The 22,277-nt window shown below is 44.0% G+C and overlaps 1 protein-coding gene across 3 annotated transcripts; it reads left to right on the top strand.

Moving 5' to 3' along the window:
- Positions 1–1,131: 1,131 nt before the first annotated feature.
- On the top strand, positions 1,132–21,721 carry LOC116955959 (nectin-3-like protein). Of its 3 annotated transcripts, XM_076053640.1 has the most exons (10): positions 1,132–1,686; positions 4,331–4,690; positions 5,612–5,911; positions 7,788–7,905; positions 8,868–10,236; positions 10,978–11,029; positions 16,779–16,927; positions 18,006–18,057; positions 19,326–19,358; positions 20,088–21,721. In XM_076053640.1, the coding sequence occupies exons 1-5, from the start codon at positions 1,653–1,655 to the stop codon at positions 9,124–9,126; spliced, it is 1,071 nt and encodes a 356-aa protein (XP_075909755.1). In that variant the 5' UTR covers positions 1,132–1,652; the 3' UTR covers positions 9,127–10,236; positions 10,978–11,029; positions 16,779–16,927; positions 18,006–18,057; positions 19,326–19,358; positions 20,088–21,721. The 3 variants fall into 3 exon arrangements, with proteins under 3 accessions (XP_075909755.1, XP_075909756.1, XP_075909757.1); XM_076053641.1 differs by lacking the exons at positions 16,779–16,927; positions 18,006–18,057; XM_076053642.1 differs by lacking the exons at positions 7,788–7,905; positions 8,868–10,236; positions 10,978–11,029; ... (2 more) ...; positions 19,326–19,358; positions 20,088–21,721 and adding an exon at positions 6,583–7,781.
- The last annotated feature ends 556 nt before the right edge of the window (positions 21,722–22,277 follow it).

The following is a 22,277-nucleotide window of genomic DNA, read 5'->3' as shown; positions in this document are numbered from 1 at the left end:
ATCCACATTTACAATTCGAATATGACGTTTCACCGGTAATTATAATCAGCCTCATCAGGCGACAGCAAGAATTGTGTTTCGACCTTAAATGGAGGGGGTAAATGTGATGTCGGAACTTATGAACCAATCAGGTGCGAAGAACAGAGGGGTGGGGTAGAGGCCGACCGAAATTCGGTTTCGGCACCGAAAGTTGGCAAATGACCTCTTTCGGCATATTTTCGGTTTCGGCCGAAAGACAACTTTATAACATTCGGCCTGATTTCGGTTTCGGCCGAAACTGATATTGACTTTCGGTCGTCATTCGTCAACCGAAGATCTATTTTTAGAATATAACGCTAGTGCTACGTCTATCACGCTGCCTTTAATTTCCGTAAATTCCGTAATTAGTCTTGGCCAGAAAACTAGTTTTGCATAAAACCTCAACATTATCAAAATTAATTGAGTGCCCCAGTTGGCATGAGTGTTCTGCAACTGCCGACAGTTGTGTTTGGGAGGATAGTTAATATTTCTTTGGTGTCCTTTTATTCTCATGCTTATCATTCGTCCCGTCTGACCAACATAGGATTTTTCACAGCATAAATTAATCTGGTACACACCTTCTGTTGTAAGCTTCAGTACCAGATATTAGGTTTTGTATTTTTATGTACCGTGCTGAATCTCAATCGGATGTTTATTTTTTCCCACAAATATGGCGAGTTTATTAGTTACTCCCAAATTGACCAGTATTTAAAATATATATATTGTTTGATCAATTTCAACACTTGTGCTATTTGATTTCATTTTGGCATTCACTGCCCTATTGATTTTTGCATCATTGCAACCATTAAATTGCAGCATTTCTTTAACATGTTTAATCTCACTCCTCAGACTATCACCATCTGATACTTTCTTAGCCCGATATATGAGCATCTTCATGAGAGAGGATTTGCGCGTTATTTTACCATTTTGGTCATGCCCAAGCAGAAAATCCAGGAATGGGAGAGTTTTATTCACCTCCACTTTCATGGTGAACTGGATGGATGGGTTTTGCGAGTTGAGATGATTTAGGAAATTAATTAAGTGTATCTGTAAGTGTATATTTAAATCTGTTCCATGGTAAACTAAAGAACTACCGCTAAGTGGCACGACAGTTTTAGGCAAACCATTTGATAAACTTAGCCGGTTGTTTAAAAGTTAAACCCCTAAACATCAGAAGGAAACAACTTAATACTTAAGTATGGATCATCTTTACAAGCATTATCATGCCTTTCTCCCATTACAGACGGACAGAGATATGGAATTTAACACGTTCAACCTTATTTGGAGATCGTAAAACAACGAGACAAATGACAGCTGAATCTCAAATAAAAGCCACAACCCTGGAAGCAACAATTAATCAAATCGCTTAGTGTGCTTTACTGTTCCGCCCATATGTTTCTGACCACCCCCACTAGCCCAGCGCATCTCTTGAACGATGTTTTCCATGTCTCCCTAGTTAATGAGTGACGAGGGTTTATCAATTAAGGAGGCGCGTGGTTAATCACACAGTCCCAAGTCCACGGCGCTGCCATGAGTCCGAGTGAGCTCGGGTGGTGTGCGTCGTGAAAACCAGTCGACCTCCAGGCAGGCCGGATGAGTGGAAATTCAAGAACTTGGTGCTGCCCGTGTGAAATATGAAAGGGCCGTTTCGGCTATTGGTGCTTTACGGTAAGCCTGCTTTGATAAACTCACGACTCCATAGGATTTTCATTTCGCGTGGTTCTACAGTTTAGGCCCTCCAACAGATATCGGTGTTTTATTGAACTTATTGTACTGGAGTGATGGGGCTTTTTTCAGTGCTGTTCCCGAACATTGGAACGATTTGCTTTAGCTAGTAAGACAATCAGAGTCGTGAAATATATTTTAATATATTTAAGTCTGTCTTGAAATCTCACCTCTTTCAACTCGCCTGTACTCTACCGCCGAGTCCTGGCTGTTTACCCTGCAGGTTTTGTTTATTTCCTGCTTTCCATACACGGTGGTGGCGCATTGGGATTTATGGATTAAATGCGCCACTTTACAAATGTACATTATTATTACTAAGCTGTTCTAAAATAGACCCGAACTTTGTAACCTCCTTTACCGAGTTTTTATTTAAAAGCTAAATTCTGTTGTTCACATTTAATCGGCATTGTAGTGTCTATGTTATAACGTGTGCATCTGGTTAATCTATTAAAGGTGGATTGTTCCATCTCTGGACCATGACAGATGGTGGTGGCTTGGGAAGGCGTTCATCCAGAAGTGGATTTATCATAGCTGATTACGTTAAGATTTCATGGAGTGCCAAATAGTGACTGTGATGAAGCTTTATAATCAAAGTACAGTCCGTTCTCCTATGACCTGTGTTGTTTTCATTACGCGAATTGGATATAACGCAATTAATGTATTCGGGAACATTTTTTTTTCTTAAAACGCAGATGCGAATTGGATATCACGCGATTAAGTGAATGGAACTACGTCGCACGAGTAGGAATAAGTGTTCATACGACTCCCTCGGTGTAGCATCACACAAGGTGGGATGCTGCTGGATGCTTCTAGATGCTACCCAAGCGCCTCAGTCTTTGTGAGATGCCTGTTTATGCATCTCACATGTTATCACGGATTGTGCTTTACCACCTATATTATATATTACAGCGCGACTTTACCATAACGCCGTGTTCTGCAGGAACGCAACTGCTACCGCGTTATAGGAGAACACAGCTGTATTTAGGTTACACATAAATCACCCAGGTGCGAACTCAAATCCCTTCTCCCTCCCCGTAGATTACGAGGTGGATAGTCCATATTTGTAAAGGATCTTGGTTTATGACCCAGCTTTACACATTCCTAAGTGTCGCCCACTCGTAATGTGCGATGGGGCTCATCTCCTGGTTCGCTCGTTGCTGCCGCATGAAGCCAAAACTCCCATTAATTAGCATTGACCAAACATCCCAAAGCTATGGTGGTGGCTATGCACGTGCAATCCAGCACTGTGGAGTGGGCGAGGGTTGGTGGATCACAGAAACGTTGTGATGTGAAATTCGCTACCCATGGGTGTCGAGCCGACATACCGTGGCTCACTAAACTAAATTATACAACAAAACTAATTTATGTTGAACTTCTTTCGCACTGTACAAAGCCAACCGTGCTAATTGGAGGTGCGGGGGAAGCACAACAAACTAAACACAAACAGCAGTTATAAATAAATTAGTTTTCCATTTAGATTTAAAAGTGCATAGCTCCAGTGGCTTCCTAATATTGGAAGAGGGTTCCAGATGGCCACAGAAGTGCGTCTGGAATCATGTGATGCGATGTGCTGTCCGGGAGAAGGGACAACAGTGCCATGTGTGTAGGAGTTCACATACAACCTGTCTCTCGATCCACTGCTGGATGAGGCTCTTCCTACGCTTTGCGGGTCGTGATGGTTATTTGACCATACTTCACCACCCTGGTCAGTACGGGTTGGTGAAGGTGGGGGGATGTACAGGATAACAATGGATTTGCTACACTGCCCTCTGCCAACCACTGCCTACAACACCAGATTGTCATGCATGGTAAAACTATAAACGTTTTATTTTACCAGGTAAGGCCACACTGGGCGATGTAGCCCTTTTTCATAAGTGACCTGAATACAAATGAGAGCTCAACGAAGTGGACATATCACGTGGAAATTTATAGCAGGCTAATACCATAAACGCATTTTTCTAAATGAGGAAAAAAATCAGAGGACCCGAAGGTGAAATCCACGCGACCACGGGGAGAACATGCAAACTCCAAATATACTGCAAACGTCAGTGTCAGGAACGAACCCATGAGCTCCCGTATACCAGACAAGGTAGTTAACATTTTGCCATTGTGACGCCCTAAATGGCGAGATGGTGATCACCCATCCAAGCACTTATCCAGGCTCTAACCTGCTTGGCTTTTATGATTTGATAGGGTCAGGCGCATGCCGTGTTATTTGCTCAACGGCGTATATGAGGCCATTATACTGTTTTTCAGTCATCCTAACAGTGCTATATGATATTGTGTTACTTTACAATTGCAATGCAGTCTGAAGGAAAGTTGAATAAAGGTATAAGTGTGCTCATGTCTGGGTAGAAAGGATGAGCAGATGCTACAAATTGCCAGTTTTGCACAATACAATGCTTTTACCAGATGGGCATTGCATGGTATGCAATTTTAAATGTATACTGGTACGTTTTGGGGGTCTGAAGACAACAGTCTGATGGATCGGTCGCTCGTGGGGTCTTTAGATAATAGAATTTCAGACTGCTGTGTACTTCACAACCCTATAATAATCGACTCCACTTTCTCCATTATATCCCTGCAGGTCTGGTTACTGTGGGATCCTCCCAAGTAGACGTGGAGCAGTTCGTGAATGGGAGCAGGGGGAAAGAGGTCACTCTGAGATGCATCTACACGGGGTTGGAGACCCCTGTGAGTATAACCTGGAAGAAAGGAAACGGAGACTCCTCAGTGGGTATCGCCATTGCCCTTCCCAGTAGTTACAGAATTTACAATACAAGCGACTTATTTGGGCGACTGAACTTCACAAACCTCAACTCTCAACTGATGGACGGATCCATCCGCATTGAGGACCTGCGTCTGGGGGACAAGGGAGACTTCACCTGCGCCTTTGCCACTACTGATGACCCTCAACCTGAAGCAACAATCAGCCTCACTGTGACCGGTGAGGCGTTTTTTAAAATCATACACACTAGGTTTCAGTTCCACTTTTTTCTTTAATAATGACTCCTTTTCCTGCAAGCGTATTTGTAGCTCTCAGGAAAAGCTTCGTGAAACGTTCCCTTGTTCTGACGACGCTGTTCTAAACAAAACCTTAATAAAGTCCAAGTCTGTCCTTGCTCATACGAGCATAACGATGGTAACAGTGGTAGAACCCTAAGCATGTGGGCTATCACCACCCCCAGCCCCTCACTCAAGACTCTGGCAGCTGGTACAGGACAGTCCTCGCTTAACGCATGGTGGTGTTCACACTATAACGCGTTTTCATGCTGTGGTTCGGCTGCCTGAACCACAACCAGAAGGTTGCTTGTTCAAATCCAGATTGGAAGTCGATTCGGCCTACTAGAGATAGGCTATCGCCATAGGAATGGAAAATGTCCACTACTGGCAAAGGATGCCATTCAAGTTGAGCAAAGCCCCACATTCATTGGAGCTGGGAGACCGTTTCACCCTTCATAGACTCACAACCCTTCCCACTCTTCATAGAGGCCACTGGGTCCACCAACTTCCCATAGAAGTCCTCCACTGTTGGCCATCATCATCATCATTATATGCGGCTGATGAATCCATGTCATTCCTCTACATTCCAGTGCCTCCTACTCCACTCCAACAGTCCACATTTTTCTCGGTAATCCTATGATTCCTGTTCACTTCCACGAGTGTTGCCATTGCTTTGCTAAAGTCCCGTTTGGTGGCACGGCGAATATAACCGTCATCCCTTCTTGTTCGAGAACAGTCCATGGAAGCAGATAACAGAGCGACCTCTGAGCGTCCTTTAAGTGACCTCTGCACCACACAGTATAGGGCAGCACTTAACTATGTAACCGTCTCTGTCTCTCCGCGTCTCCGTGTCTCTGTGCCCAAGTTACCCCGAAGGTCTCCTCGGAGTTGAACCCATCCCAGTTGATAGACGGCATGGGGCTGGTGACTGTGGCCACGTGCGTCGCTCAGGAAGGAAAACCCGCAGCCTCCATCACCTGGAGTGGCCTCAATCAGGGCAGCTCAAATGAGACCACGAAGGAGGAGCCAGACAGTACGGTGACGGTGAGGAGCCGCTACTGGCTGGAGCCCACATATGAGAGCCACGGGCAGACGCTCACCTGCAGAGTGGAGCACCCGGCCCTCGAGTCTCCAGTGGAGTTCCCTACCACCCTCAACATCTACTGTGAGTAGTGGACATGATAAAAAAAGTCAGAAAGTCCGGTTGTCACGATGTTTAAATGAGCTTGGATTGGTGGTCATCTCCATAGGCAGCCATGAGTCCATTTTAAACATTCCACGTTGTTAATATAGATTGAAAAATAATTTATTTAGAAATGCTTTTGTGTTTAGTTTGTTGTCCTTCCCTCGCACCTCCAATAATCACGGTTTGCTACATATGGTGCGAAAGACGTTCAACTTACATGAATACATCGTGCAAGAGTAACAATGCCCATTATTTACCCAGAAATGTCTCTTTGAGTCTTAGGTGTCTATATAGGGAAGGCCCTGAGCAGGAATGTTTGGCTATTTCCCATTGGCAGTGTTTGGCTTTGTGTGGGAGGAAATTGGAGTACCCGAGGAATATCCACACATACAAGGGGATAATGCTCAAAGTTCCACACAGATAGATTCAGTAATCCATCTGTCCATCGGTCTTTCTGTACTGTTGGGGCGTGGCATCTCTGGCTAAGGTGATCCATAATATAGTTTTTAAGAATCAGTTTGTGTCTCCCACAGTTATTGTGACCCTTCTTAGAGATCAGGCTACTTTGAGTGACCTCTGCTCCATACATTAGAGGGCAGCACTTAACTGTTATTTAACCGTCTCTGTGTCTCTGTCTCTCTGTGCCCCAGTTCCCCCGAACGTCTCCCTGGAGTTGAACCCATCCCAGTTGGTCGAGGGCATGGGGCTGGTGTCCGTGGCCACGCTTAGATTGGTGGTCATCTCCATTGGCATCCCTGAGTCAATTCTAGACATTCCACGTTGTTATTATAGATTGAAAACTAATTGATTTCGAATAGATCTTTGTGTTTAGTCTGTTGTCTTTTCCTCCGCATCTCAGAATTGCACGGTTGGCTATGTACGGTGAGAAATAAGTTAAACATACATACGTACATCATGCAAGAGTAAAAATGACCATCATAATGTTGGAGAGTAACACCGTGATGAGTGCACTGCACCATGACTGCCCCCTGCCCTCAGAACTTTGGGACGTGAGGTGTTCGCTGAAGAAAAAAACGTGGATACATTGGAGTAATGATGTAACGCCTTGTAGCAGTGGATAACCCCCTGGCTACGTTTTTGTGAAATATACAGTTGCCTCTGATAAGAGTTAATCAAAATTAGTTTCTTTTTTTGTCCTGAATATCCCTCAATTGATTTTTCGCCACTTTTATAACCGAAGTTTGCTCGTGAATGCGACCAGGGCAATGTGTATGGACTTGTGCAGTAACCCGCATTGCCACTAGGTATCAAGGGGCAGTACAGCGTTACCTCTGTGTACATAACGGTTGGGGTCAGACGAGGTGAAGTGGATCATAGCCACAGTTTGGTAAGAACCAATCAGACAGTTCCACGTGGGAATGTGGGATTGGTTACACCTGACCACAAACGGGTATAAGAAGGGTGACCGCGCAGAGCGCGGGGAGTTCTCTCCCTACACGAAGACCGAAGCCCGGGCTGAAGATAGCCAGGACCCTGGACCCAGCCTTCCAGCCCTTCTGAGGGGTAAGGCTCGGTGCATCCAGTGGCCAAGACCCGCCGGGCCAGCGGTTGGTCAGATAGCCTCCCCTAGGTCCCAGCCGGAGGACTCTAGGATAGCGGTAGACGTGTAAGTCCCGCCAAGATAGGAGGCTGTACCTCCTTAGGATAGGAAGAGACCTGTGTGTAGGTCACGCTAAGTCCGGAGGCTGTACCTTCTTAGGGTATCGGGTGAGGGGACCGTATACCCCTCTGTGTGTTAAGGACTGTGTAAAGAGAAGTATTACAATAAACAGAGTGTGCCTCATAAGAAGTTTATTCGTCATTATAAACACTACACATGTGCCTCCATTCGCAGACAAACCAAGTGTGAGTATCGCTAGCTATGATGGTGATTGGTACGTGGATAAGGAAGCAGCCTCGTTGACTTGTGAAGCAGACGCGAACCCTAACATCACGCACCACCTGTGGGACAGGTAAGGGACCACAAGAAACTGTCAATACAGCTACCTCTTGTTTTATGGCACGTAATGCAAAATCGGTTGGAGTTAAGGACAGAGCAGACTATCGAATCTCATTCTCACGTCCACATATTTCACCGGTTACCATACATATTAAATTTACAATACCACCATACATGTATTAAAGATAGTGACATCCTATTTAAAGAAATAATATGAAGTGAAACAAAAAATATGTTAACACGTAGTGAGATGTTTTAATGTGGCAGCATAACTGGGGCTCGTGAAGGGGCGAGAATTGGTGGGGTTACTGGAGAGAGAGGGAGGGGTCGTCTTCATCGGATGGTGACGGTGGTAGAGATGGTGGCACTTTTGAATGTGCGCACAAAGTCCACGTGGACAAGATCTTCAAAATGGCGCTTGAGAATGAGATGCTAATGCTGCTGCCCACACTTGTGCTTGTTGTCAAACTGCTGCACCTTAGGCAGCATTGCTACTGAACTTTGTTGCCTGACTAACGATGAGCTTGGAGCATGTTCCGTAAACTATGGCCAACGCGGTAGAGCACGTCATTTCAATGATAGTGCGTGCAAATCCAAAATAAGTGTAAATTAATCAAACATGGTATTTTGCATTCGCGTTACATAAACACTTGTAAAAAGTGAGGCGACTTTAGTTGCCATTGTTACAGCTCTTTCTCAAACGACGACTAGATGTAGGTCCCCTCCCCCATTCCGTGGCTGTTATGCCACATGTTTTGCCATACTGCTAGATTGAAAACTAATTTCTTTAGAACTGCTTGTGCTTATTTTGTTCTCCTTGTCCCGCACCTCAGAATACCACGGTTGGCTACATGCGTTCCAAAAGAAGTTCAACATACATACATCTAATTAAATTTATCCGCAGTTTCTGCAGCAGTGTAATCACACGATACTGACTGTGTGTCACGCTCCGTGTTGTGGTGTGATTGCTCGTAGACAAGACGGCTTTCTGCCCAACGGGACGGTTGTGAGAGGCAACTCTCTGTCCTTTGAGCGGCCGCTAGTGGAGTCAGACTCTGGGTCGTTTTCCTGCTGGGCCAATAACTCTGTGGGCTGGGGCGAGGCGGTGGTTATCATTACCATCCGGTCAGGTACAACTACGGCTGCTACAACCATCGCTACTACAACAACTATATCCACTATGCCTGTGGCAGCCACTACACCAGGTACATCAGCAGCTGCTTTCCTTTGTTGACATCCCACCAGCCCCCCATAGGTTTGTTTTTCCTTTGGTGTGAAGTCTGTAAATCATGAGAACACATTAAACGCATTTGGGCAGGCCAGAAAAGCAAATAGATTTAACAAAACAAAAACACACAAAGCTCTGGTTGCGTGTATTCTCAAAAGTGTGGTCTCTGACAAAATGGCTGCAGTTATTTTGAACTGGTGGTTTTGCATCAGGCAGAGATAACTTTTATACATGTGTAGTGTGTTACTCACACCGACACGTTGTAACAAGTCAGCTGCTTACACTTTATTCACCTATTCTTGCACCAGTTGTAGGCACTCTGTTCACTATATATCCGGTCACTTATGTTTAACTTCTCCCCACTCTTGTCTACCTTCCACGTCACTCATGTTGCACTCAGCAGCGTCTCTTTAGCTCTTGTCAGGCCGGCGCCTGTCGGCCCATCAATCAACCCTTATCTCCCGTCTCCCTGGCAACACCTCCGGTCTCAACGTGCACAACCAGTCGACCCCGTTGCACCTGCTTCGTCCCTTAACAACTGGCGGTTTGTCTGTGCAACTCTCAGTTGCCCTCGGTTAACTGTGCACACCGCGTATTTCACTCCTCTACACGTGTAATGACAGGGTGACACCTGCCGGCCTGTCAGGGTAATTATGGTTATAGCTGCATTACATAATGCCTTATTATGAAGGGGCGTATCCGGGGTAAAGTTTAGGGGCAGTGTCAGTGGGTATTCGCTTGGCAACGTCACGTGCGGTGAGGTAAAGTGTGGGTACTCCCCACCTCTCCACCAAGACGTCTCACTGGCGCAGAAAAGTAAGCCAACATACCCATCAGGAGGGGCTCTCAAATGGAGGGGGCAGACGCTTCCACCAGCAGTGGCGTGGGTGAGCAAATTGCATGGCTGTACTGTTACCCAATTTAATATTTAGGTAAGATTAAAAATGACCCGCAGATGTGTTTGTCTTTTGTAGGTGGTGGTGGTAATGGTGGTGGTGGCGGCGATATAGAGCCCTGGGTCATAGCTGTCGCTGTCATTGTGCCACTTTTGGTTTTGGCTGCAGTGGCTGGATCCGTTTTCTTCTTCTGCTTGAAGAAGAAGGGGATTCAAGCAACGTGAGTTCCCAATGATTGATTTAGATCAAGGTGATGAGTGTGTTCCTGCTCATGGACAAGAGGGGTTGGTTGGACCAGTGTTGCCAATTCCTTGAAGCAGAATGTAGCAAAAAATACAGGATGGTCGCCAGAGCAGTGTTGCCACCTATTTATTGTATTTTACCAGGTAAGGCCCAATGAGCTATATAGTTGTTTTTCAGAAGCAACCTGGCTATCACAAATAAAGTGGCATGTTATGTGGACAGCAGCTAAATATGCTAAACGCGTGATGTTGATTCTAAATAAAGAGGGGAAAAAAACAGAGGTCCCAGAAAAAATGCACGTGACCACTGGGAGAGAGACACCGCAAACTCCAAATATACAGCAGGTTTCAGGGTCGGGATTGAATCCACGACCTCCTGGTATTCAGGTCAAAAAGGTTCCTAAAGTTAACAAAAACAAACGGAGACTTTTCATGGGAAGAAGAGTTTACAATATCAGAAAATACATCAATGTTGACCTCTACAGCCATTGCTGCACAGCCATCAATGGTGCTATGGGCGGCAATGTGTCCCAGCGGGTAGCGCATTTGCCCCCTGCTGTTGCAGAGGTTCCACGGTTCGAATCCAGCAGCGGCCCTTTTTTACATACCGAGGCAGGTGTAGGTGTATTAACCGTGACGAAACCGTGCGCCGCCAAGATTCACCGTGGACAGCACGGCTCGGGATTTTGTTGTTATCAATGTCTAACGTTTGTCTGCAGGAGCACGAGACGACATGGCAGAGACGCTTCAGAAAGTTCCACACACCGACCGGTAAGCGGCGTCCATGCTCGACACAAACGACGATGAGCCGGAGTGATTCCCAGTCACGGCGATTCCCACCCGGACTGAATCCCAGCTGCAGCGATTAACAACCGGAGTGATTCCCAGCTGCAGCAATTCTCAGCCGCGGCAAAAGGAGAGTCGAAGTGTCGCGATGCTCGCCGCCCTTTTTTACAGCCCTGCTGGAAATTCAAGACTATGAAACTAAATTTTGATTTAAAGCTTTCGTGACTGCAGGGATTCATATTCTTGGTTCTTTCGGTAAATTCACATAGATTGCTTGTGTTGCAGTCGAAACGTCGTGAGAATTTTATTGTTGTAATAGGTTTTTACCCTTTTAGCTGGCACGAAAAAAACTGACACCTTTATACAAGGGATCATGTTTGCAATAACCACAACACAAGCAGTCAAAAATGCAAATAAAAAGAAACAACTCTGATAATGATATGCACTGTCCTTGAATTTGATTGGTCCACACCCGAGACGGCTTTTCTTATAGCCTAGTCTCCACTGGTGTTGGACCAGATGACACCATAAGGCATACAACTCATCGTCGCTCCGTCCTCGTTTTTGACGCCAAGCAACAAGGCAAATTCCACTCTACTCAATGGAATACAACTCAGACCTGTGCTTTGTTACTACAGATTAAGAATGGCTTAGCCTTTGCCCACCACGTGCAAAGTTCTGCCTTGGTTCCCACACAGCCAGCACAAGTCCGTGATCATCCATGTTGGCGACGAAATCCGAGTAATAACCAATCACACTAAGACTCTGCTGGAACTTCGGATTGGCAAAATGGCCTGGTTTTATGGCTGCTGTGGAAAATTATATCCACCACATCTTACTAACCCTGAAAGTTTTGAGCAGTTCATCATGCTCGTGAAGAAAGCCGCCAGAGATGCGATTCCGCAGGGATATTGGAGGTCCTACACTACCGGATGGACTGCGGAAAGTGGAAACCTTCTCCGAGAACATCAAAGTGCGAGTGACCCAGAGATTGTAACAGTCCTTCTGGAGTGGCTAGATTCTGCCAGACGAGCAAAGTGGGCAGCGTTAATAAAGTCTTTTGACTTCACGCACTCCAGCCGCAGAGAATGAGGGTTACTGTGGAAGCTCGGAGCGCCACCTGGACTCCTAAGGAAACAGCTAATGGGATAGCTGTGCGCTTCTCGACAATGCAAAAACAATCGAAAGTCAAATACAAGAATGCGCTGTAAAACAAGCCACAACAGATATACTCTCCACCAGTGACCAAAACTCTCCAGTGTCTGCAGCTGTACTTCCAGAAGAAATAGATGCCGCACTAGCGGCGGGTAAAGCCACAGGAAAAGATGGTATTTACCCGGAATTCCTAAAATATCTCAGCAGCAAATGAAGAACCTGGCCGGTGAAACTTAAAAAAAAAATAATCGCCACCAGCAGGCTACCAAGACTTTGGAGAAAAGCAAAAGTCATTGTTCTACTTAATCAAGGAAAACCTGATGATGACCCGCACAACTACAGGCCACTCTCTCTTTTTTATACACCAACGACATGCCGGTCACATTAAGCAGCAAGTTCATTTACGCTGATGATCTAGAACTGGCTAGCCAAGCAAAGCCATTCAAGATATCTTGAACACTGACCTAAAGAAATTGGAATATTATTTATATTCCTGGCAACTTAAGCCAAAACCAAACAGGACACCATCCTCAGCATTCCATCTCAGCAACGCGGAGGCAAATGGTACACTGAAGATCGAGTTTTGTGCTAAGATCATCCCCCGTGATGCACTCCCAATATACCTTGGTGTGGTGCTCGATCATTCTCACTTTCAGGAGACACATTAAGCAGTGGAACAACAAGATAAAACCGGCACGAACATCATCCATAAACTGTTAGGAAATAGGTTGGGGCTGTGATGCACGAACACCATGAACTGAGATTAGGAAGCCACTGGGAGCTATGACACCTGTAAATAATCTAGATTGACAAACTCATTTCTTTGGGACTTTTTTTTCCATGTACTTTGTTGTCCTTCCCTCGCACCTCCGATTAGCATGGTTGGCTATTTAACACGTAGGCTTTCGCGACCAATATTATTCATAATAAAGGTTTTTGGGTTAGATCGCGTTTATTTATAAATGTGTCGTAACCCTCCACCACCCGACACGGCCAATCAGCAAAGAAAAGTGTCACGTTGACAAAAGACAAATAATTCACTACTTCAGCCCACCGGTGTGTTGAAGAGTTAATCCACATTTACAGTTTGAGTACGACGTTTCGCTGGTAAATACTTCCAGCATCATCGGGCAATTCGCCAGAATGGTAAAGCCCTCGCTTGCTCCCGGTTTTATATAGAGCAGAAGAGTGACGTCATCACTTAACTCATCAGGTGCAGTGATTAGAGGCGGAGGGGGGGGGTAATGTAATTATATAATCGATTAGTAATCAGTCATTGGTTATGATTAGTAATGAGTTGTAGATTAGTAATTCTTTAAATCAAAATGTAATGTGTATTATTTAATAATACGCTTCCAGGCCGCACTGAGCCGGTAGCTGTCAGAGCGATTAAAGTTATTCTTGTTCCTCTCAATTTCAATGGATTCTCTGATTAGTCTTTGCCAGTAATAATTAGTTTTACACACCACTGCAACATTGTCAAAATCAATTGAGTGTCCTTGTTGACAAGCATGTTCTGCCACTGCCGACAGTTGTGTTTGAGATAATTTAATATTTCTCTGATGTTCTTTTAGTCTTACGCCGATGTTACGTCCCGTCTGCCCAATGTAGCAGCTGCCACATGAACAATTAATCCGATATACACCTTCTGTTGATAGTTTAGGTAATGCGTCTTTAGTGCAAGATACTAGTTTTTGAATTTTGTGTACTGTACCAAATCTTACTGTAATGTTTTGCTTTTGCAAAACGCGGGCTAATTTGTCAGTTACTCCTGAGATATATGGAATTTTTATTGTTTTAACAATCTGGTCGCTTTCAGTAGTATTGCTTTGCGATCGTGATTTGGCATTCAGTGCTCTGTTAATTTGAGCATTATTGTAGCCATTCTGTCGTAGTGCGTCTTTAACGTGTTTAATCTCTTTCACTAGACATTGCCGCCCATAGCACCATTGATGGCTGTGCAGCAATGGCTGTAGAGGTCAACATTGATGTATTTTCTGATATTGTAAACTCTTCTTCCCATGAAAAGTCTCCGTTTGTTTTTGTTAACTTTAGGAACCTTTTTGACCTGAATACCAGGAGGTCGTGGATTCAATCCCGACCCTGAAACCTGCTGTATATTTGGAGTTTGCGGTGTCTCTCTCCCAGTGGTCACGTGCATTTTTTCTGGGACCTCTGTTTTTTTCCCCTCTTTATTTAGAATCAACATCACGCGTTTAGCATATTTAGCTGCTGTCCACATAACATGCCACTTTATTTGTGATAGCCAGGTTGCTTCTGAAAAACAACTATATAGCTCATTGGGCCTTACCTGGTAAAATACAATAAATAGGTGGCAACACTGCTCTGGCGACCATCCTGTATTTTTTGCTACATTCTGCTTCAAGGAATTGGCAACACTGGTCCAACCAACCCCTCTTGTCCATGAGCAGGAACACACTCATCACCTTGATCTAAATCAATCATTGGGAACTCACGTTGCTTGAATCCCCTTCTTCTTCAAGCAGAAGAAGAAAACGGATCCAGCCACTGCAGCCAAAACCAAAAGTGGCACAATGACAGTGTCAGATGGTGAGAGTCTAGTGAAAGAGATTAAACACGTTAAAGACGCACTACGACAGAATGGCTACAATAATGCTCAAATTAACAGAGCACTGAATGCCAAATCACGATCGCAAAGCAATACTACTGAAAGCGACCAGATTGTTAAAACAATAAAAATTCCATATATCTCAGGAGTAACTGACAAATTAGCCCGCGTTTTGCAAAAGCAAAACATTACAGTAAGATTTGGTACAGTACACAAAATTCAAAAACTAGTATCTTGCACTAAAGACGCATTACCTAAACTATCAACAGAAGGTGTATATCGGATTAATTGTTCATGTGGCAGCTGCTACATTGGGCAGACGGGACGTAACATCGGCGTAAGACTAAAAGAACATCAGAGAAATATTAAATTATCTCAAACACAACTGTCGGCAGTGGCAGAACATGCTTGTCAACAAGGACACTCAATTGATTTTGACAATGTTGCAGTGGTGTGTAAAACTAATTATTACTGGCAAAGACTAATCAGAGAATCCATTGAAATTGAGAGGAACAAGAATAACTTTAATCGCTCTGACAGCTACCGGCTCAGTGCGGCCTGGAAGCGTATTATTAAATAATACACATTACATTTTGATTTAAAGAATTACTAATCTACAACTCATTACTAATCATAACCAATGACTGATTACTAATCGATTATATAATTACATTACCCCCCCCCTCCGCCTCTAATCACTGCACCTGATGAGTTAAGTGATGACGTCACTCTTCTGCTCTATATAAAACCGGGAGCAAGCGAGGGCTTTACCATTCTGGCGAATTGCCCGATGATGCTGGAAGTATTTACCAGCGAAACGTCGTACTCAAACTGTAAATGTGGATTAACTCTTCAACACACCGGTGGGCTGAAGTAGTGAATTATTTGTCTTTTGTCAACGTGACACTTTTCTTTGCTGATTGGCCGTGTCGGGTGGTGGAGGGTTACGACACATTTATAAATAAACGCGATCTAACCCAAAAACCTTTATTATGGATGGTTGGCTATGTATGGTGCGAAAGAAGTTCAACATACATACATTAATAAGTACCTGCAAATATGTTCTGGTGACATTCAATCAGTATACTTGACGAGCATAACTCAAACGTACACCACCACCTTCATCATAAACGTTTCCTTTCCTATAGTTGTTTAACATTTGTAAGGTTTGAGGGTTGCCGAGAAGAAAATCCTATTCAGGAATAAATAAATAGGCATCTACTTATCCAATTTAACAGCTCCGTATGAGTTCAAATAGCACGCTTGACTGTAAACTAACTAAAATTTGTATTACCAGGTAAGGCCCACTGAGCTTTTTAGCTTTTTTCAGCTCAAAGAAGTGACTTATCATCATTGCGTAAATTATAGCAGCCAAATACTCTAAACGCACTTTTATGACTGTGGAGGGAAAAAGCAGAGAACTCGGAGAAAAATCCATGCAAACTCCAAATACACAGTAGGTGTGAGGATCCAGATCAAACCCATGACCTCCTGTATACCAGGCGAGGTAGTTAACATCTCACCAACGCAAATGCTAAACTCTCATTGGATAGGAAATGTCAGAGGGGGGAGGAGCTGACTTAGAGCATGCCCAATGGAATTTGAAGGTGGAGAACGCTCAAATCGGATTGGTTGTCAGGGAAGACTGAATGGATTTTTTTGGGCGTACGGTTGGTGACCGTCTTAGAGGAGATTAATGGGATCAAATGATTGGCCTACGCCAGAGATGGACTCCTTCATGGTGTCGTCTCACCAGTGTTAGGCCAGAGAACGCAAAAAGGCGAAATGGCACGAAGGAATGCCAATATCAAAGTATCAATAAGCTCGGGTTCAACAGTTATAGATAGGTACAACAAATGTTTATTGTACAAAAGCAGATTTCATCCGTCGCATCGAAGTGAATCAACATCGTTGGGAAAGAATGGTTAACATTTTAAACTATGTTTTCCTTTTAATGCTGACCCTTCTAACCCCACCCCCCATGCCTAGTCTCAGCAGCAGCAACATCAGCAGCAGGACGACCATCATCAGTACGAATACATCGACGGGAAATTCCCATCCCACAATCTGGAGTCACAACAGCCACCCCCTGGCAGTGCCGAATTCTACAATGCGCATGCAAAAACCACTTCCAACTGGTATGTACAAGCATTCCAAACAGTGTTATGTCGATTGAAATATCAGACTTTTATCTATGATAGAGGTTTTTTTAGGGTTATATTTAGCATAAATATAAATGTGTCGTTAAACCCGCCACCAACGACACAGACAATTAGGTAAGGTTTGTCACGTAAACAAAACATGCCAATTCGTTACTAGTTCGGCACTAATCGGTTGTGTGTTAGAGAATAAACCCACTACAACATTGACAATTCGAGTACCGTTTTGCTGGTAATTACAACAACAACCAGCATCATCAGGGGACAGTCAGAGTTGCGGAGAAATCCTGTTATGGGTTTACTCTGATCTATTATTGTTATTATTCTTTTTTTATTTTACGTTTTCTTTTTTAAGAGGCACAGTAGATCCAACAGAAAGGGGCTTCTGAGTGCAATACAAATAAAAACAATCTCTAAGTTTATCTTAACGTATGGCGAAGTGAGTAGGTTTTTAGCATAGACGGAGTTTGACTTTTATATTTAGGGGGAGAGGTGGACAGGGTTTCGCTTTGTCCCCCACATTAGGAATTGTGGCTACATGTAATTTTTTTTAATCTTAATTGTAAACTACTGAAAATAAATGTATGAAGGTATCCAGTTTGGCGCGGGGGGGGGGGGGGTTGGCATTTCCCCACCCCCCATTCCACCTTGTTATAGTTTTCTATATCTAAATTGGAAATAATCTCAGCGATTAGGAGCAGTTTCTTCGAGCAAGGGAGAGTTCCAAATCTTGTGGGCTCACAAAGAAGCGAAGCGTGGGCGCTTTGCTTAGATATTTTTTTTAACCTACAGCATTTTAATTGTTGAAGTGGTATGTAGTGTATAATGTACCATATTTTATATTTGACACTGAAATCAAGCAAAACTACATTTTTGTCATGCGCACGGTGCTGATGGCCAGACTGGTTCCAGCCTTTGGAGCGGTTTTGCCGGGTTCGCTGGATCGGCCCAGGGACCACCTGATATTGTTGGAAGCCGGATAACTAATGATCAATTACTTAAAGGTTTTCCTTTTTTGTGCATTAATCTGCGAAAAAAATATATCAACTATTTTTAGGAACAACCACAGAGAACATCTGTATGAGAACAACCTGAATTCTACTGAATCGGTGGGTGAATTTATAAGCTAAACTTACTACCTGCCTCGGCCATGAACAGTGTCTGAGCAATGTGATATCCATGTGTGTGTGTTCGTACATACAGTAGACTCGATTATTCGCGTGTGGTTTATCTGATTTGCGGATTAACCACGCCCCTGAGATTTTGACGTAAATTAACGCGTGGATTTTCCATTAATACCTACATTAATAATCTAAAAACCAGTTAAACATTGTCATTCTTGGAAATGTTTATTACATTTCACGTGCTTAGACTGAACAAAAATATCTGCTCTGAGTAATCCTAAATTCATGTAATCACACCAACACTACAGTAGTTGCATATCTTTACAACAGTGGGTGGAGTTTGATTGATGTTGATAGGCGTGGTTCTGATGTCACTTAGTGGGTCAAGTCTTCTGCTTGGTGGGAGCAGGAAAGTGTTATTACTGAGCACGCGCATCGATCGGGTCGATATTCCTTCTTAAATTAAAGAGTATTTTCTTAACTTTACCTATATTACTTGATTTTAGCATTGAGATCCGCCGAAAATTGTATATATTTTTTGGATTAACCGCGATTTAAAATTATCGGCGGCCATCTACTGAACACACTCCTATAGTGTGGCGGTTAGCGCGCTACTCTATGAACCCGACTATCCGATTCCCGCTCGCGGTGAACACCGGTAATGATTATCTGTACCAGTCCTTGGCCTCCTCTATGTTTACTCGGCGTCAAATGAGTACCCGGTGCAGTGATGTGTGAACATCACCGCTAGGGAGTAAAAGGCGGCCGAGTGTGGTGCTGGCCACCCATCCGCTCGTGTGCTGTGCTGGCCTTCATAGGTGCTGCTCGCTAACAGCACTTGCTACAACAATCTGGGAAGCCCACACGGGGGAATCTTTGTCCTTATGCATGCATAAAAATGCCCTGTTTAGTAATCATAGACTGCCATGGAGAGAACTGTAAAGTGAGCATCTATTTGGGATGAGGTGCAAGTGGTGATTAGCACCACAATCAGCTCCCCAGTGGTAAAATAGAAATATGCACTCATTTATTTTATGGCAGCGTTGACCTAGGGGAGGTCCAGGACAGTTTCAGATTTCACCGCGAACAATTGAACCATGGCCAAACAGATTTCAGTGCTGCAAACCATTTGCACCACCGGCACAGACACACACGGAGAAAATAATAATCCACTCTTAACATTTGAGTAATTTGTACCGACATTCAACATCTAATTGCGTGCGTTTTGCCACCTAATACCTACGCCATTGCAGAACCCACAAAACCAAGAGGGCGTTCACTACCAGGTAAGCCTCACGCTAAGTAAGGATGCCTTCATTGAATATTCTTTCGTTCATTCGTGTCTCAATCCATTTGTCCTGGTGAGGGTCCCGTAGGCAGCGTGTTAAGTAAGGTTGGTCCAGTCCTCCATTTCCCTGGTGACAGACTCGAGCACTACATTACTATACACTACTACACTATACACTACACTATAGAATACTATACACTACACTACTATACATCACCATACACTACTCCACTATACACTACTATACATTACTATACACTACGACACTATACACTAACATACACGACTATACATTACAAAACACTACTACACTATACACTAATATACACTACTATAAACAGCATCTAGCTCTTCCTGGATAATTCCCAGGTGTTCCCAGGCCAGCCGAGCGACATCTCGCCAGAGTGTCCTGGGCCGGCCTCGGGGTCTTTGCCCAGTGAATACACTATGTAACACGATTTTTGTCCCGAGTAGTAAGTGTTATTTTTTAATTGCTCATGCCTAAAAAGTATAGAAAATTTATATTATTCCCCACAAACTTTGCTTTTGTGGGGAAGAATAGCCATGCTTCGGGACCAACCAATGGAGAAGAGTAGTACCATGCCACCCACATTTGAGCTGGGAGAAAATGGAACTTGATTTCAGTACGAAATTGTACATTATACCTGTAGCGATGAACTCAAATTAATCAACAAAAATGCAATTATCTTTCCTTTTCATTTCACAGCCTCTGAAGCCGTCCACAGAGAAAACTTACGATAAATTACACCATCCCACATACGAGAATGTATGAGACTGAGCACTTTCAGCACATTGCACTAAAACAACACGGTTAAAACCAATGTACACGAGTTAATTAGGAGTTTAATTTATTCGAGAATTGTGACGTGCCCACGTAATAAGCACTTTGGAGGTGGAGTTGGTGCATACAATAGGATCATGTTCGGTGATGGTTTTATCTTTAAGTCGTCCAAAGTGAGGTACAGGGGAAGGACAATAAAATAAAAACACGAAAAGCAGTTCTATAGAAATGCGTTTTAAATCTAGGCTTATCCGTGTGGACTTTGGGCATGGATCTCCTTGTGTACGCGGTGGGTTTATTCTGGCTCTCCAATTTTTTGCCCATATCATGAAGATAAAATGTACTCAAATTTGCTAAACATCTGAAGCAGAACTATGCGAGCATCATTTGTAAGCAGTTTGAGATGCAGGTAGACCAGCACAGCGCGTGTTACAACTTTAATGACTCTCGGACAACACGAACTGTAGAGGGTTGCTTTAGTTCGCTTCACGCGGATTACTTGGTCAGGGATGACACGCGAGTGGCGACGAGGCGAAGACAGCGTAGACGCGACGAAAGCGACGAAAGTGATGACGCAAAGACAGCGACGATGCGAAGACAGTGACGGCGTGAAGACAGTCGACCCCGCTCCAACGGCAGCCCCGAACCTCGCCTATCTCCCCTTTTTATCCAAGGCGTGGCCCTCACTCCGCCCTCGGCAACAACCCCATTCTCGACCACTCTAGAACTTCCCAGATGGTTCCCTTCTTCTCATAACTCCCCTATGTTAATATTCACCCCTGTAATTACTCCCTGTAACACACATACACACACAGACATGTAATTATCGGTGATCAGTTGTAATTGAGTCTGTATTGAAAACTCACTTCTTCAAACTGGCCTCCACCTGCTAATTTTGTTTTTATTTCCTCCTTTCCATACATAGCCAAATTGGGATATGTATACAGATTAAATGTGTCTTGTAAATGTAACTATTTATCATTATTATTAACTGAACAATACATGATATAGGTCCTGGGCTTGGCCAGTTCCGAGTCGAGTTGCGAGTGATGGAGGACGGTGCAGGGTTGGATTGTAGATCCCCGATATTCTGCTTTTTAAATAAAAATAAAACATTTGTATCGGCATCTATGCCACTGATGTGCTCCAGATGTTTTATACATATGTAATAACCGAGATAACAGACCGCTTACCTGACACAAGCGTACGGTCAGACAAACAATCAGAAAGTAGTCCAAGGCCTCCCATTGGTGCAAAGACGCCTTCACAGTGATTGGTCGGGAGCAAAAATTGAAAGGGATTGGAGGAAAGATTTTAAAGGTAAAAAAGCGGGAAGCAAGGGTAGACTGCAGAAGAACAGTTGAGAACCTTTGGTGGGGAAGGGTCAGGATTGGCCGAAGGGAGTGGGGTGGTTGAAGCTTCCAGAGAGGGGGGCTTGGGAGGTATAAAAGGAGACAGCACAAGGAGAGGGAACGTTGGAAAGAACACGGAGCTCGTCTCATGAACCAAGCCTGGCCATCGTTCGTGCTGTGTCTGAATAAAAGGCTCTTAAGAAGTCACCACGTGTGTTGTCGTCACTACACATGTCCAATGAACCAACAAAACAATTGATTCGTGTTTTCTGAAAATGTTATGCTTGCCAGTTGGTATAGCTATTTTATCATCCACTCCCTCGTGTGCCACAGTGCCGGCTTTCATAGGTGCTAGCTAAGAGCACTTGCACCAACAGTCTGTTCAGGCTATACGGGGGATCTTTGTATTGCTATTTGCTAAATGACAACAGAGGAGTACAAACTTCTCATCAGAGCGGTCAGGACACCTGCTGATGAGCATGAGTGCTGCTTTAATCTCCCGACATCAAATGAGTTTGCAATTCTCATAGTTGGCAATGAATTCCAGAATAGGGATATTGTCTTGCATAAGAAAACTCCTGCTGGTGCATATTCTATCGAAATAATTGGAGAGAGTAACATAGCCTATGATCTTCTGCAATATCATCTCTGTTTCCCTTGGCGAGGATGGCTACCACTTCCAGGAAATTCAAGGCCACAACGTTACTGCCATGCAGATTTATGCCTTCCGACTGATGGTAAAGAACAAGAGTCAAAGCACTTG

The sequence above is a fragment of the Petromyzon marinus genome, chromosome 62 (assembly GCF_048934315.1).
Source record: "Petromyzon marinus isolate PM22_M1 ecotype Great Lakes invasive population chromosome 62, UKy_Petmar_22M1.pri1.0, whole genome shotgun sequence".
Taxonomy (NCBI): Eukaryota; Metazoa; Chordata; class Hyperoartia; order Petromyzontiformes; family Petromyzontidae; genus Petromyzon; species Petromyzon marinus.
Note: the sequence above shows the minus strand (reverse complement) of the source record. Positions and strands in the feature narration are given on the sequence as shown.